At 41.3% G+C, this 15,221-nt stretch overlaps 2 protein-coding genes across 2 annotated transcripts; both read left to right on the forward strand.

The window, feature by feature from the left end:
* The first annotated feature begins 575 nt into the window (after positions 1-575).
* LOC113439399 (proto-oncogene Mas-like) lies at positions 576-3,490 on the forward strand. The gene is made up of 2 exons (XM_087937705.1): positions 576-580; positions 2,332-3,490. Exons 1-2 carry the CDS (start codon positions 576-578, stop codon positions 3,290-3,292), a joined length of 966 nt encoding a protein of 321 aa, XP_087793831.1. The 3' UTR covers positions 3,293-3,490.
* A 10,259-nt stretch (positions 3,491-13,749) lies between these two features.
* LOC113439230 (mas-related G protein-coupled receptor member H-like) lies at positions 13,750-14,679 on the forward strand. The gene has a single exon (XM_026704995.2). It carries the CDS (start codon positions 13,750-13,752, stop codon positions 14,677-14,679), a length of 930 nt encoding a protein of 309 aa, XP_026560780.1.
* The last annotated feature ends 542 nt before the right edge of the window (positions 14,680-15,221 follow it).

Raw genomic sequence — 15,221 nt, forward strand, 5'->3', positions numbered from 1 at the left:
TCCTCAAATGCTCTTACTCCTTCTGTTAAAATTCCCAGTGTCACTCCAAATTTAGAGATTAGTCTCCTGTGATAAGGAGATTCCCAGATGAGGATTGTCAGACTCCCTACAGAATCTTTGAATATTGCCCTTCATTTGGGGGTCACTGGTTTCTCATCTTTAAAAAATTTCTCAGCTAAGGTTTTGAAAAAATTAGAAGAGAAACTTTTTCCTTTTTTGGGCTAAACAGCAAAGGCACATATGCCTGCCATCAAATCTAGAGTTCTTCCCTATTGGGAGATATAGTGTACATTTCAGTAGACCACGTGAATTTTTATGACAGATGAGATTGCTATTTGAGCCTTGAAAATCAGGCAAATATTTCAGAAAGAGGTGGACTGAAATGCCCTTGCCAAACTTGTATCAAATGGCTGGATAGGCAATTTCTAGAGAAGGAAAAACTTTCTACAACATTTTCAGACTTACATTAATAGCACAATTATTATTATTTAAATGGAAGGTATTCTTTCATGTTGACTTCTTTTGGCATTTAGTTGAAACCTAGTAAATCCGGAAGACTACAGATTTCTAGAAATATGAGGTACAGTCCAAAACAGGACATACAATCATGTTGTTGACTACTTAATAACTAAGTAGCCATATTACATGTCGCAACTGAGTTAGGGGGGTGGAATAGTGTCTACTGGAAATATCCAACCAGATGTGGGATTTGTGTTAGGGTTAGTTTTAACATCAAACAACACTAGATTTGTCTTGGGCTGAACTAGCCTTCCATGATCAGGCAGATTCTGCAAAGATGTCTGAGAAGACTCACCTTCAACAGTGTTAGGGTGCCTCTGAACCAGCTGGGCTACTGGATTTTTGTTTCAGGGAGTTCAGGAAGTCCCAGGTTACCAGCTACCTTTCTGCAAAGAACTCTTTGTTTTGAGTGGCACACCCAAGGCCATCTGCTTCCTGGTCTTGGTCTATTTATTCCAGCTTAGAGCAAGCTGAAGCATTTGTGTATTGCAAACCTAAGTAACCAGTTTAAGAACATCTCACTCAGCTCATGATAATTGTTTGAAACTCTCTTCTTGCTTAAAAGATTAGCTGTAAAACAGAACAAGAACTCAGAGAGGAAAATGCATGGGAATTTTTCTGTCCCATGTGTATTTCAGAAAAAAAATGCATTTAGTACTAAGGAGAGTTGTTGAGATGAGAGTTGTTAAGAAAACAAAGGACAGTTTAAGAAAGAACAAAAAAGGGAAAAGGGAATAGGGAGGAAAGAGAAACACACACATTTAGGTGCCAAGAAGAGCCAAAAGTATTGTGCTGTAGCTTGTTTTGTCAGAGTGACCTTCCCTTTATTCAGCTGCCAGCTGCAATAGCTGCATCCACATACAGAGGAGCCAGTTTGGTGGAGATAAAAATCTTGTTTTCTTACCACAGAGCTTTCACAGAACTTGTTAAAATTGGAAAGCAAAAAGAAGAAAAGAGCAGGTAGATAGAGTAGAGCAGGTAGACACACTGCAAATACTAAGGAAAAAAGACTGCTTGCCTAAAAACTTCACAAACAATTTATTTGCTAAAGTACGAAAGTATTTCACTATATCTACCAGGGGTGGGATTCCAATTTTTTGACTACTGTTTCTGTGAGCGTGGTTTGGTGGGCGTGGCATGGCTTGGTGGGTGTGGCAGGGGAAGGTGACTGCAAAATCCCATTCCCTCCCCACCCCACTAACCTGCTTTCCAGCTCTGTTCTCCTGTGCAGGGCAACAAAAGAAGACCCAGCCAATCAGCTGGGACTCATGAGGCAGAGAATAGATTGGGATGGGGCCAGTCAGAGGTCGTATTTGCTGAACTACTCAAACTACTCAAAAGCTACCGGTTCTCCAAAACTGGTCAGAACCTGCTGAATACCACCTCTGATATCTACTCATATAAAGTGTTAACAGGAATGTTATAGGGAATCAAGGAGAGAAATCTGTCTTGTTAGATGGCTCTTTCTGAATCCTTTTCATTGCAATACCACAGGCGGGGGGTCAAGCTCAGTTTCATTGAGGGCTGCATCAGGGTTGTGTTTGGCCTCGGGGGAATGTGGCCAGGGTGGGCATGGTTACCTCAATGTCACTTGTGTCTGGGGCACTTGTGGTGGCCTAGGCACTCCCCCTGGGTTCCGTTTTCTCTGGCCAAGGCACCGTGGGCCGGTCCTTTCCTGTTTCAAGGGCCACCCCATAGACCAGATCTAAGCACTCCATGGGCCGGGTCTGTCCTCCAGGTCTTGAGTTTGTCACCCCTGCAATACAAAGTTCAACAGTCTTAATAATGATGGGGTTCTTTCTATTTTTACAGGGAAGAGAAGAATACTGGCCACTCCATACATGCCTTGATCACAGAGATTGTGCCTACTGCTCATGCAGCCAAGATAAATGAGACTCAAGATTCATTGCCAGAAGAGAAGGCTCTGACAATATTGTTATATATTACTCTACCTTTCTCTGTTTTTGGACTTTTCAGCAATGGAGCTGTTTTCTGGTTTCTCTGCTGTAGAATCAAAAACACTAAATACACAGTATACGTACTGAATTTAGCCATTGCTGATTTCAGTGTCCTCTTCTGTCACGTCACAAACCTTTTTATCAGTTTAATTGTATGTGAATGTGTTATTTTTGATGTGTATTTCTATATAGCATTTGATATCTTGTCTTTTTGGGGATTCAATATCAGTTTTTTCCTATTGACAGCAATTAGTGTGGAGAGGTATGTGGGGACCTTTTTCCCTCTCTGCTATCGTTTTAAACGGCCAAAGCATCTTTCCACCATACTGTGCACTGTCCTGTGGGGCCTCTCCTGTGTCATGGCAGGAATGGACTATATATGTTGGCAGAAATACATTTTGGGAGATATTTGTCCTGAAAATTCAGTCATTGTCACTGTTCTCATGCTATTTTTGCCAGTTATGATCTTTTGTAGCTTCAGTCTGTTTATCAAAATATTGAAGATAAAATCTCCAGCTCGCTTTTATCGTACTATCCTTTTCACAGTCATTCTCTTTCTTATCTTTGCTATGCCTCACAAGATCCTTTCTCTGATAGAATACATGCAGCCAACACTGCCCATAAATGAGACCATCATTCGTAGCTTTTCCTTGCTTAATGTAATCAACAGCAGCCTCAATCCTTTTGTTTATTTTTTTGTTGGAAGACAGAAAAGGTGTCGTTCCAAGGAACCCTTGCAGGTAGTGATCTATAGATCCTGCAATGATGAATCCCTGGGTCATGCAAGCAGTGAACCAGTGACTGATTCCCACTAAAAGCAGCTTTCTACAGATCCATTTGGTGAAAACTGATTGATTCATTCAAAAGGCTGCTTATGAAGGTCTCTAACACATTCCAGGATGATGATTTGCCAGGGCAGATTTCCATATCTCTAATCATACCACCTCTGTACCTGAGGCCTGATTTTGTTTTTCATTTTCTTACCTTGACATGGATATATAATTTTACTTTGGTTGGCTTTTTAGATAATCAACATTATTGTTTGCAGCTGATATATACAGCCTTTCTCAATAACCTTGATTATATATATTTTTGGCAAATTAAGAAGTCTCTTGGCTCTTCAGATATCCAGTTTTCTTCAACATGCAATGAAGCATGGGACAACGCGCTAATTGTGTCCATGTGCAAACTTCTTTTGCATTGTACCATTTGTTTTGGCTTGTTTGTTTCTTGTAGAACTATTTTATATGTGTGCCCGTTCTTCATTTTATTGCAAAGAAAATGGAGCTGACATGTTGAAACAGAAAAATAACAGTTAGCAATAAGCTTTAACCAGTGTCTCTTACTTTAGCTATGAAAAACGAAAAACCCACGCAACCCTCTTTTCACTTCCAATATTGCCAAACTTAATGGCATTAGAGGTATGTGTGGATGCTGATTTCCTTAAGAGGATGTTTTATTTCCTAGGAAAGAAGAAAATAATAGCTGAACGTGCTTAGGCACATCTGCAGAAGATGAGGACAAAGTTAGGGAACAATGGATTGGATTTAAAATGTGTGGGGAATAATTACAGATGGAATGGGTGTGATACACACTCAATGTGACTCATACTCAAATATAATATCCTGGGATATATATGTAACAATCATCTTGACTTTCTATTTAATTGCTTCCTGCAAAACAGGTATAACTTTTCTTCATTGACTATGCACCTTTTTTTTTGGATTGTTATACCTGAACTCCAGAAAAATAAAATGCCTCCTTTACATCCCATGGGTTCAGCCATGCCACTATACCTCTTTAATCCTGCATTATCCTATCAGAGCATCAAGGTCCATATAATCTGAAAGGAAGCACCTTTCTCACTAGTCACTCTCCAGCCCTTGCCGCCACCACTTCTTCCTCCAGCATTTGGCTTCTCAGCACTGTTTCTTGAGTTTCTTCCTTGCGGATTTTAAAAATATCATTTCCACAAATCTGGCCAGATGTGCAAGAGGAAACTAGAACTGCATTATTTGACTCAGAGAAGAAGAAAAGGACATTTTTCTACAGCTCTGAAAGGACAGCAAGATACCTGCTGCAGCTCTACTTTTGTTTATAATCTCCTGAAAATAATGGGGATGTCAATCTGGGCTTATCTTGATTATTAGCTGGTTTACCTCGATTTTCCTGTTTTTGATCATTTTTGTTGCTGGTGAAGAAAGCATAGCGGCAGTGTAGAAGATCATTGTTATTTCGAGGAGATTAGTGTCATATTTCTCCTTCACATTAAGAAAAGTTTAGAAGCTTAGAGCTCATTCTGAGATCAACCTATTTGTTTTTTTACTCTTCTTTCCTGAATAAAGGGGGGAGAAAACTTTCATATAGTTGCAAACTGGTATTGTGAAAATCTCAGACTTTCTATTTCCATCCTGAAGTTATGTGTCATCTAGTCAAGGCCAGGTTTTGTAGTCTCCTGACCACAGCAGAGCCATGAAGTCATGGTGCCAAATTTTGATTAAAAGGTTGGGGTTGTTGTTTGTTGGGAGCATCTTCATAGATCCTAGAACTGAGTACTGTGGAAATTGACTGCCCTCAGGGTATCTCTGCTGTCATTATTAAGGAGCTCCTGGCAGCTTGTAAGAGATTTGGGTATCATGGTGCATTGTATGTATGTTTTTTACATTATACTTTTAAATCTGTTTGCTTGAGCGAATAATAAAATTTCAAATCCTTTTATTTACTGGCATGCTTATTGTCTTTGAATCCAAAAGATTCAAATTGCTTGATCAGTGCCCTGACACTTGGCAAAACAGTAAGAGATGTGAGTGTCCAAACAGACAATTTGTTTCTGTTATTCAGCTCTGTAAGACTTTGTTAGCTGCACAATGGGTGGCAGGAGGCACCTTCTTCTTTGAGATTATTTCTTCCCTGGTGTTTTATTTTAGTGTTTGAATTATTATAAATTTGGTGTTGCTTAATTTAATTTTTGTGTGTGTGGATAAACAACATGTATGGACGTTTTCTTCTCAAATATTTCTGACAACCAAGATGGCGCCAACGACGGCCGCCTCGGTGAAATGCTCTCTAATGGTTTCTTTATTCCTTCTGGTTTGGTTCTGCAACCCAACAGGACAGACACAGACTTCAGAGGATAATTAGGACTGCAGAAAAAACAATTACTACTCACCTGCCTTCGGTCAAGGACCTGTATACTGCACGAGTCAGAAAGAGGGCTGTGAAAATATTTACAGACCCCTCACATCCCGGACATAAACTGTTTCAGTTCCTTCCCTCAAAATAATGCTATAGAGCACTGCACACCAGACCAACTAGACACAAGGACAGTTTTCACCCGAAAGCCATCGCTCTGCTAAACAAATAATTCCCTCAACATTGTTCAACTATTACAAAGTCTGCACTACTATTACTGTTAATCTTTTCATCACTCCTTATCACCCATCCCCTCCCACTTGTGATTGTAGGACTGTAACTTTGTTGCTTGTATCCTTATGATTTATATTGACTGCTTCCTAGTATGATTTGATTGTTGATTGTACTCTATGACTATCATTAAGTGTTGTACATTATGATTCTTGATTCTTAATGAATGTATCTTTTCTTTATGTATACTAAGAGTATTTACATCAAGACAAATTCCTTGTGTGTCCAATCACACTTGGCCAATAAAGTATTCTACAGTCTACATTCATTGCATATTGTTTTCACTGGGCAATACCCTCAAAGAGAGGAAGTTCTTCAAATGTCCCGGCTTTAAAGATGATAATTAGCATCTTGAATTCCATCCAAGGAATAACCTGGCAGCCAATTCAGCTCACACAGCAATGGTGTACTATTGGAAAACTGAAGGATGTCTATTACCACGCAAAATGCTATATTCTGGACCAACTGTAACTTCCAGGAGGTCTTCAAAGATAGTCTCATGCAGAACACATTGCAATAGGACAGCTTAACAGAATAACAGTTGGAAGAGACCTTGGAGGTCTTCTAGTCCAACCCTTGCTCAAGCAGGAAACTCTATACCACAAGTGTCAAACTCGCAGCGACTCATTGCCATCACATGATGTTTTGTGACATTGACCCCATTCGCGGAGCTGAGGTGGGCGTGGCCTGCATGTGACACATCCACCCTGCGAACCACCAGTTTGACACCCCTGCTCTATACCATATCAGATAAATGGTTGTCCAATCTCTTCTTAAAAACATCCAGTGATGGAGTACCCACAACTTCTGGAAGCTAGTTGTTCAAGTGAGTACTTGTTCTAACAGTCAAGGAATTTCTCCTTAGTTCTACGTTGGTTTTCTCCTTGGTTAGTTTCCATCCATTGCGTGTTGTCTTGCCTTTGGGTACTTTGAAAAATACTTTGTGACAGCCCCTTAAGATATTAGAACATCACTTGAAAGTGAGCAAGGCATGAGTGATCCTAGGCAGGGCATCCCAAGCCACAAATAAGTGTGATTGATGCACAACATGTATCTGTGCAAAAGGTCCCTAGTCAGAGCTGCCAGCTACCAATTGCTTCTTGAGCTACAAATCCAGGAAGATCCCCAAACTGTATATTAGTTCTGCCTGGGTAAGTGCTACTCAGGGGTGGGATTTAAATTTTTAACAACCGGTTCTGTGGGCATGGCTTAGGTGGTGGTGTGGCTTGGTGGTCATGTGACTGGGTGGACATGGCTTGGTGGTCATGTTATTGGCTGGGCGTGGCCAACACAATATCACTCACATCGAGTCACGCATCTCCTCCCCTGGCCCTCATGACTGTGGGGATGCTGCAACAGTCATAAATGTGAAAAATGGTCATAAGTCACTTTTTTCAGTGCCATTGTAACTTTGAATGGTCACTCCACACAAGCAAAGTACCAGCAAAGGAAGGAAAAAAAACTCCAGGGAAATTCCTGAGACAGGAAGTCTAGTCCTGCCAAGAATGTAATAAGGGTTAATGGAGAGGCAGTTTCTGTAAGCAACACCAGAATGTTTCCATCCTGCCTTCCTTACAGGATTAGGCCAGTAATTTCTTTTAACAACAGGTTCTCCGAACTGCTTAGAATGTTAACAACCGGTTCTAGCGAATAGGTGCGAACTGGTAGAATCCCACCCCTGGTGCTACTCCATCAAGAGTCAAAAACAAAAGTAATTCAACACAGTTGGTTAAAAAAGGGGGCTTTTCACTACCGTCTTCCAGCCTGACAAACTCACCTATTCCCTAAAATAGATATTAGTCCCTTCATGCATTCTATCATATGTCGCTTCCTTGGAGGCTTTAACCAGCCAGGAGTGGCATGGGTCCAAAACACAGGTTACAGAGATCACAGACAGAGGTGGGATTCAACTGGTGTAATTACCGGTTCGGTGCTGCGTGTGCGTGTAAAATAACCTTAGGCTGTGCTGCCTGGACAGCTGAAAAACGCATGCAGGTGTGCAGCATTTGAAAAGCCTCTTTTTTCCTGCTTTTTCAACCTCAGCTGTGCCGCACAAAGTACTGGGGTTGAAAAAGCAGGAAACAAAGGACAGGTAAGAGCCCGGGCAGGTGGGTGGGCCAAACAGCAGCAAACACAGAACTGGTTCGGTGTCTGCTGCTCTTCAGAGCTACTGGCTCTATAGAACCGGGCAGAACCCGTAGCATCCCACCCAATTACAGATAAGTTAACGTGAACATGTGCAGCTAGAATCACTAGTAGGGTCATTCAACTTGGTTAGTGGCTGATGATTTAAACATGTTTGGCAGAGCTGTCAAACTTGTGACCTAGGGGCCGGATGCGTCACATGCTGGCCACGCCCATGCCCAGTTTAGCGAAGGGGAAAAAAAGTCCTGATACATCACGTGACACCACCATGACAATGTGAGTTTGACAGACCTGATGTTTGGGGTATAATTCCTACATGGGGCCATTTTTGCTGCTCTCCATGCACATGACCTACCACATGAGCTAGCTATTCGAATTTCTAGAAGAAGGAATGAGCTGTGGAGGAGTGCAAGTGACACTGCATACAGCATGATGATATCAAACACATATTATATCAAATGTGAATTCGTCAAGGTGGGGCAGGTCAAGGAACAGACAGTATAAGGTCTACTATTGCTATAAGTTACAATTACTGAATCTTGAAAGGCTATTAGAGTTCTCTTCTATTTCCTCTTATACATACAAAATCGAAGCAGAGTTATCTTGTGGTTTTTTTCTCACTCCTCATTCCTCCTCCAGCTAAATTGACCTCAACAGTTCTTGTATCCCTTCTTCAAGGTCATCTCCCAAACAGCCTGTTGTTGTTTTTGGGTTAATGTTAATATAAATGGATTTAGCAATTTAAACAGCATCAAAGACAGAGAAAAGGACAAACTCTTAATGATCTAAAGTAAGACCATTTGGGTAGCCTGAATTTGAATCCACAATAAACTTGAAATTATACTTTATACTTCATTAAATAAAATTAGGCTGAGAACCATTAGGCTGATGTTGATGCTAAGGCATCAACTTAGAAACCAGAACACAATGAATTCTAATCCTGCCTTAGCCAGTTGAATGACTTTGGGCCAGTGACTTTCTGTCAGCCCTAGAAAGGGTGCAATGGCAAGCACTTCAGAAAAAAAATTTGCCAAAAAAGTTGTAAGAACTGATCCAGGCAATCTCCAAGAATTGGACATGACTGAACAGAAGCAATGGGGTTATGAAGCAATGAGAATTTTAAACGATGGTGAAAGTAGGCATGCCAGCAAGGGGAAGGTATAAGAAAGTCAAAACTTCCACTTTTATTATTTTGGACATTGCATCACCACTCGCATATAGGCATCTTATCAGATTCTTCTACAAAGCGGGGATGGTTAAAATTTAATGGAATAACACTTCTAGCCATGACTTCCTTCTGGTATCCAGCAATAATGCTGGATTCTGGATATTTCTCAGCTGTAAATATAATCCTCTGTACATAATATGACCCCATCCAGAATAGACATATTGGCCATCTATGGGTTTGTAGGGTTAATTTATTCCTACCTTAAGTCACACATTATTCACTTCCACCAATGTAATCAAATCCCAATTCATAAAAGAAGCAACCGATTTAAAGTAAAGGATTTGAAGAGAATAGACTGTTATAGAACAGGAGTGTCAAACTCGATTTCATTGAGGACCGCATCAGGGTTGTGTTTGACCTCAGGGAGGGGGTGTGGGGGGATGTGGCCAGGATGGGCATTACTTGTGCCGGGGGGCACCTGTGGTGTCTTGAGCGCTATGCCAGCAAAAACGGTCTCCTGAGCTCCATTTTCGGCTGGGAGGGCCTCCTGCAACCCTCTGCCAGTGAAAACGGAGCTCAGGAGGGCCATGGGCAGCCCTCCCGAGCTTCGTTTTTGCTGGCAGAGGCACTGTGGGCTCGTTCGTCACTTTTTCCAGGGCAGCCCCACAGGCCAGATCTCAGCACCTCCTGGGCCTTGAGCCCCCTGTTATAGAATCTTCCGACCTGGAAGCAGCAGAATCACTGCCATTTCACGATCCTGTTTTCATGCCATTCAAGCCATCCCAGCAGAAACTCATGGCTGAGTTTTGAGGACTATCAACAAAAAAAAACAAATGCTCTCTTTGATTCTAAGAATGGTTCATCTATCAGACTGATCGCATGAGACTTCAGGAAAAAATCATGAAGTTAGATCTCAAATGATATGAAGGACAGTGACTCTGTGAACTTTGCAACACAGCAGCTAACAGTTTCTATGAGGTCATGAAAATATCATCTTCTGTTTATTACATAGGACACCCATTATCATGTTGCAATTGGCCATGCCTTTGCAGCAAGCAATAAAGCTTCATATGAAGGCAGAAGCATAATCAGACGAGACTGAAAGGGAACTGGAGTGTAGAAACGGTAGTATTTAGTTTTCTACTTAGCTGCTATTCTTATCAAAGTGATAATATTGTTGCTATTATCATTGGTCACATCACTATGGTTTTATTACAATAACTTTCTGGCTAAAGACATTATCAGCTAGTGGTGGGATTAAAACTTTTTTACTACTCATTCTGTGGGCATGGCTTGGTAGGCATGGTGTGGCATGGCTTGGTGGGCGTGGCAGGGAAAGGATACTGTAAAAGTCTCCATTCCCACCTCACTCCACGGGAAGGTTACTGCAAAATCCCATTCCCTCCCCACTCCACTAACCTGCTTTCCAGCTCCGTTCTCCTGTGCAGGGCAACAAAAGAAGACCCAGCCGATCAGCTGGGACTCGGGAGGCAGAGAAGAGATGGGGGTAGGGCCAATCAGAGGCGGCATTTGCCGATTCTCTGAACTACTCAAAATTTCTGCAACTGGTTCTTCAGAACTGGTCAGAACCTTTTGAATACCACCTCTGGATTGAATATATGATCACTGAAAGGGAAATGAAGTAATAGATGAAAAGGATGAAAATTTTATTTTCATCTATGACCAGTTGATACGTTTTGAATATACATAATTTAGAGACCAAATTAAACCACCAATTAGTTATACAGTAGATTGGTCCCTCCGTTTAGTCATCCAACCAGAAAAAATAGAACTGGTACCAATCAAATATACATGCCTTCTGGAATAGAATTGACTTCTTCATATGGAGGGAATCTGAAGGACTGTGAACAGACCACCTTCTAATGACTGTGTCACATATTTTTGAACAAGCCCAAAAGAAGCAAGAGGCAGGATTTCAGAGAAGCAAAATACTTTTGAGTATATTTGACCGTTTTTGTTTGTTTATTTATTTTCCCTCCTTTCTAGTAGCTCTTGTGTTTTGCCTCTGTGGAAATCAGAGACAAATTGTCCATAAAGCATCCAAGCAACCTCCAATACTAACATCAAATATGTATTCCTCATAGTACACACAGCATCTTAGATCTCTGTTTAACTGGTCATAACTCTTAATTCTCTCTCCCACATTTGCCCCTGGCACAACTAAAAGGTAAACCTCTCTTGTAGCTCTCTAGAAGGCTAAGAAGGAGGCCCAGGAGAAACTGTCAAGGCAAGGAGAAACTAGAAAATAATCTGCCCCTGCCTATTATTAGGAATCTCCACTGGATTATTTGTTTGTTTGTTTGTCAAACTTGTACAAAATAACAAGTATAAGTATGAATATAAACAACAACAAAGGGAGTAGATACAGATAAATGGGGACAGTAAGACAGGGACAGTAGGCACGCTGCTGCGCTTATGCACGCCCCCTTAAAGGACCTCTTAAGAATGGGTGAGGTCCACGGTAGACAGTTTGAGGTTGAAGCTGTGAGGGGTTGAGTCTGTAACAATGGAGTCTGATAGGGCATTCCAGATGTTGTTCACTCTGTTGCTGAAGTCGTCTTTCCTGCAATCGAGTTTGGAGCGGTTTACCTTGAGTTTGTATCAGTATTAATTACGACAATTAATCTTCCATGTAAGTGAAGTATGACCATTAATGAAATTAATCTTCCATGTAAATGAAGTATTCAAGTTATTATTAGTTGTATACCTAAACTGATGTGTTCTTTGTCTCATAAATTCTTATTAAGGTGAAAATGTCATAATTCCCAATTCACTCTTTGCTAGTCATGTGTCCTATTTAATTCCCAAGTAACATGGATTATAGTTTATTATCAAATACTGCAGCTACAGATGTCAAAATGGTACCGCCTGATAGAAACTGGGCTGGTACCACATTCTATCCCACTTGAATTTGAAAGGATTCTTTTAATATAAAAAACCCATAAAGAATGAAAGCTGGTGCCGGCTTCTAGCATAGTATTTCTCAAATTTAGCAACTTTAAGATATGTGGACTTCAACTCCCAGAATTACTGACCAAGCAACCTATGTGCGCCGCAAATCCCAGAAACTTTGTCCACTCCTGGATGAAACTCCTTGAAAAGTAACTTTTCTATATAAATGCCTTCCTGGCAGAGGTGTGTATTCAGCAGGTTCTGACCAGTTCTGTAGAACCGGTGGCGGAAATTTTGAGTAGTTTGGAGAACCGGCAAATGCCACCTCTGACTGGAGATTTTACAGTATCCTTTCCCTGCTATGCCCACCAAGCCGCGCCCACAGAACCGGTAGTAAAAAAAATTGAATCCTACCACTGCTTCCTGGGCATTAAGGCCCTTAGGAGGTGTCCTTCCAATAGGGAACTTTCTTTTAGTAGCTTTTCAGATTTGGCAACATCTGATATTTGGGACATCAGACTAGTTCCCACTCTATTCTCCCTCCCTAGTCATGCAAAAATCTTTCTAATTGAATCTGTGGTGCTCTGTGTTTTTATAGGTTTTGTTTGTTTGTTTATTTGTTTGGTTGATATATTTTAATGGAGTAGTTTGTTGTAGTGTTTAAGAGACAGACTGGAAAGCAGAAGACTATGAGTTCTAGTCCCACCTTAGGCACAAAGTAAGTTGGATGATCTGGTGCCAGTCACGCTCTCAGCCCAAGGAGGAAGCCAAGCAGAGGTGGTATTCAGCAGGTTCTAGAGAACCGGTAGCAGAAATTTTGAGTAGTTTGGAGAACCGGCAAATACCACCTCTGACTGGACTCGCCCCCATCTATTCTCTGCCTTCCGACTCCCAGCTGATTGGCTGGCTCTTCTTTGGTTGCCCTGCACAGGAGAACGGAGCTGGAAAGCAGGTTAGCGGGGTGGGGAAGGAGTGGGGATTTTGCAGTAACCTTCCCCCAGGAGTGGGGAGGGAATGGGGATTTTGCAGTATCCTTCCCCTGCATGCCCACCAAGCCATGCCACACCCACCAAGCCACGTCCACAGAACCAGTAGTAAAAATGTTTGAATCCCACCACTGAAGCCAAGGACAAATCACTTCTGAAATCTTGCCAAGAAAACTGCAGGGACAACTTCCTGGCAAAATCATGGATCATCTATAGCAGGGGTGTCAAATTCGAGTCGTCACGGCAGCGTCATGTGATGTATTGTGACTTTTCCGCCCTTCGCTAAACTGGGCCTGGGCATGGCCAGCACGTGATGCATCTGGCCCGTGAGGTGCGAGTTTGACAGCCCTGATCTATGGTATATCTTACTGCTAAATTGTAAAGCTCAGACCACTTTTTGTAAGCATCAAAAAGTGTGCCTTCTAAATGAAGATCCCTGACATATGATCCAGTGCAAAACATTCAGCCAGAGGAAGATGATGCTCAAGTTAGATTTTTCTACCCAATCTTGTGGGTACAATCAAACAAGCATTCCTATCTGAAAAGCTGATTCACTTAAGTTTTCCTATCATCTTACTAATACTTTTTGTGTTTGATTTTGGCAGATTGAAAAGGATCACAAGCTGATAGCTGCAAGATGGCAGAAACATACTCTTTGTCTTTCCATACTATTGGAAAACATAACTATGCTGGGGCAGAACTGGAAACTGGATACACTTTGCAAAAATCAATTACGATAGTTTCCATTCCAATCTGCATTTTAGGATTACTTGGGAATGCAATTATCTTCTGCCTTCTCTGCCGCTCTGTCAAGAAAACTAACTTTACTGTGTATTTCCTAAATTTGGTACTGGCTGATTTTGTTGTACTCATCTACTATGTTATTGTTTTTGTTTTCTTTCTGAAAGCTGTTCCTATCAGTCTATATACATTACATTTAATGGATCTGGCACATGCATTTGGGTTCAATGCCAAGACCTATGTGCTAACAGCTATTGCTGCGGAAAGGTATGTCATGATTTTTTTCCCAGCCTGGTATCAACTTCGTCGGCCCAAGCATTTCTCAGAAATTGTGAGTGTCATCTTTTGGGGCTTATCTGGCCTGCTAGCCATCACATTACATTATACTTGCAATCTAGAGATTGATACGTCACTCCAGGAAGCGAATAAGCATTGTGAGCCTACAAAAATGGCCAGAGTGATAATCAACCTCCTCATTTTTCTTCCAATCATGGTCTTTTCTACATGTCTTATTTTCACAAGAATGCTGCCTGCATCCCAGGAAGCTCCTCTGAGAAGACTTGACATCACTATAGTGGCCACCGTTCTTCTGTTTCTTCTCTTTGCTGCTTCAGTGAGGATTATTGAAATCATAGCCCGTTGGGTTCCAAAAATACATATCCCAATTCTCTTTCTCAGTCTTCATTTTCTTGATGCCATAGACAGCAGTGGGAACCCCTATGTCTACCTGATTGTTGGCTATTCAAAAACAAAGCTTGATTGTCAAAAACCTTTCGAAACACTACTTGAGAGAGCTCTGTTGGATGATGGAACAACACAAGAGTAGGCAAGAGCTTATTCAAGAAGATTGTACCAAAGGGATGCTATCAAAAAGTATGCCATTGTAACTGGTTATTGCCTTGAGTTCCAGAATAAATGGAGTGCATTTCTTGTATAAAGTTTGGCTTTGCTCATTACTTCTAATAGACCTGCAAGTTTCTAGGCCTTGCTTACCCTCTTCTACGAACAGCATATCTCAAATCTTTAGCCATTATATGCAATCAAGACATTGCCCTTTGGATACATTAGTTAGGGCTCAAGGCTGCATTAAAAAAATTCCTGATCTTTGAGCTGCCTTGATGACCTGTCCCTATCCTGCCTCAGCAATGAGGCCAGCAAATGGAACTGTCTTTACAAGTTGAATGCAGACATTAAGGAAAGCAATTGATGGATTCCTCTGGTTTATTTCTCCTCTCACCAAGAAAAACTTCAACCAATGACACTCCTTAAAGTGGGCTGAGGCAAGAGTTGATTCATATCTAGAACATTGTGGACAATTTGGACTGTGATAGATTTGGACTGATTTGTATCAATTCGTGCATACGTTCT

The sequence above is a fragment of the Pseudonaja textilis genome, chromosome 1 (assembly GCF_049901715.1).
Source record: "Pseudonaja textilis isolate UNSWEBS1 chromosome 1, rPseTex1.2, whole genome shotgun sequence".
Classification (NCBI taxonomy): domain Eukaryota; kingdom Metazoa; phylum Chordata; class Lepidosauria; order Squamata; family Elapidae; genus Pseudonaja; species Pseudonaja textilis.

Coding starts and splice junctions, on each gene's coding strand:
- LOC113439230 (XM_026704995.2), top strand. CDS start 13,750: ATGGCAGAAACATACTCTTTGTCTTTCCATACTATTGGAAAACATAAC.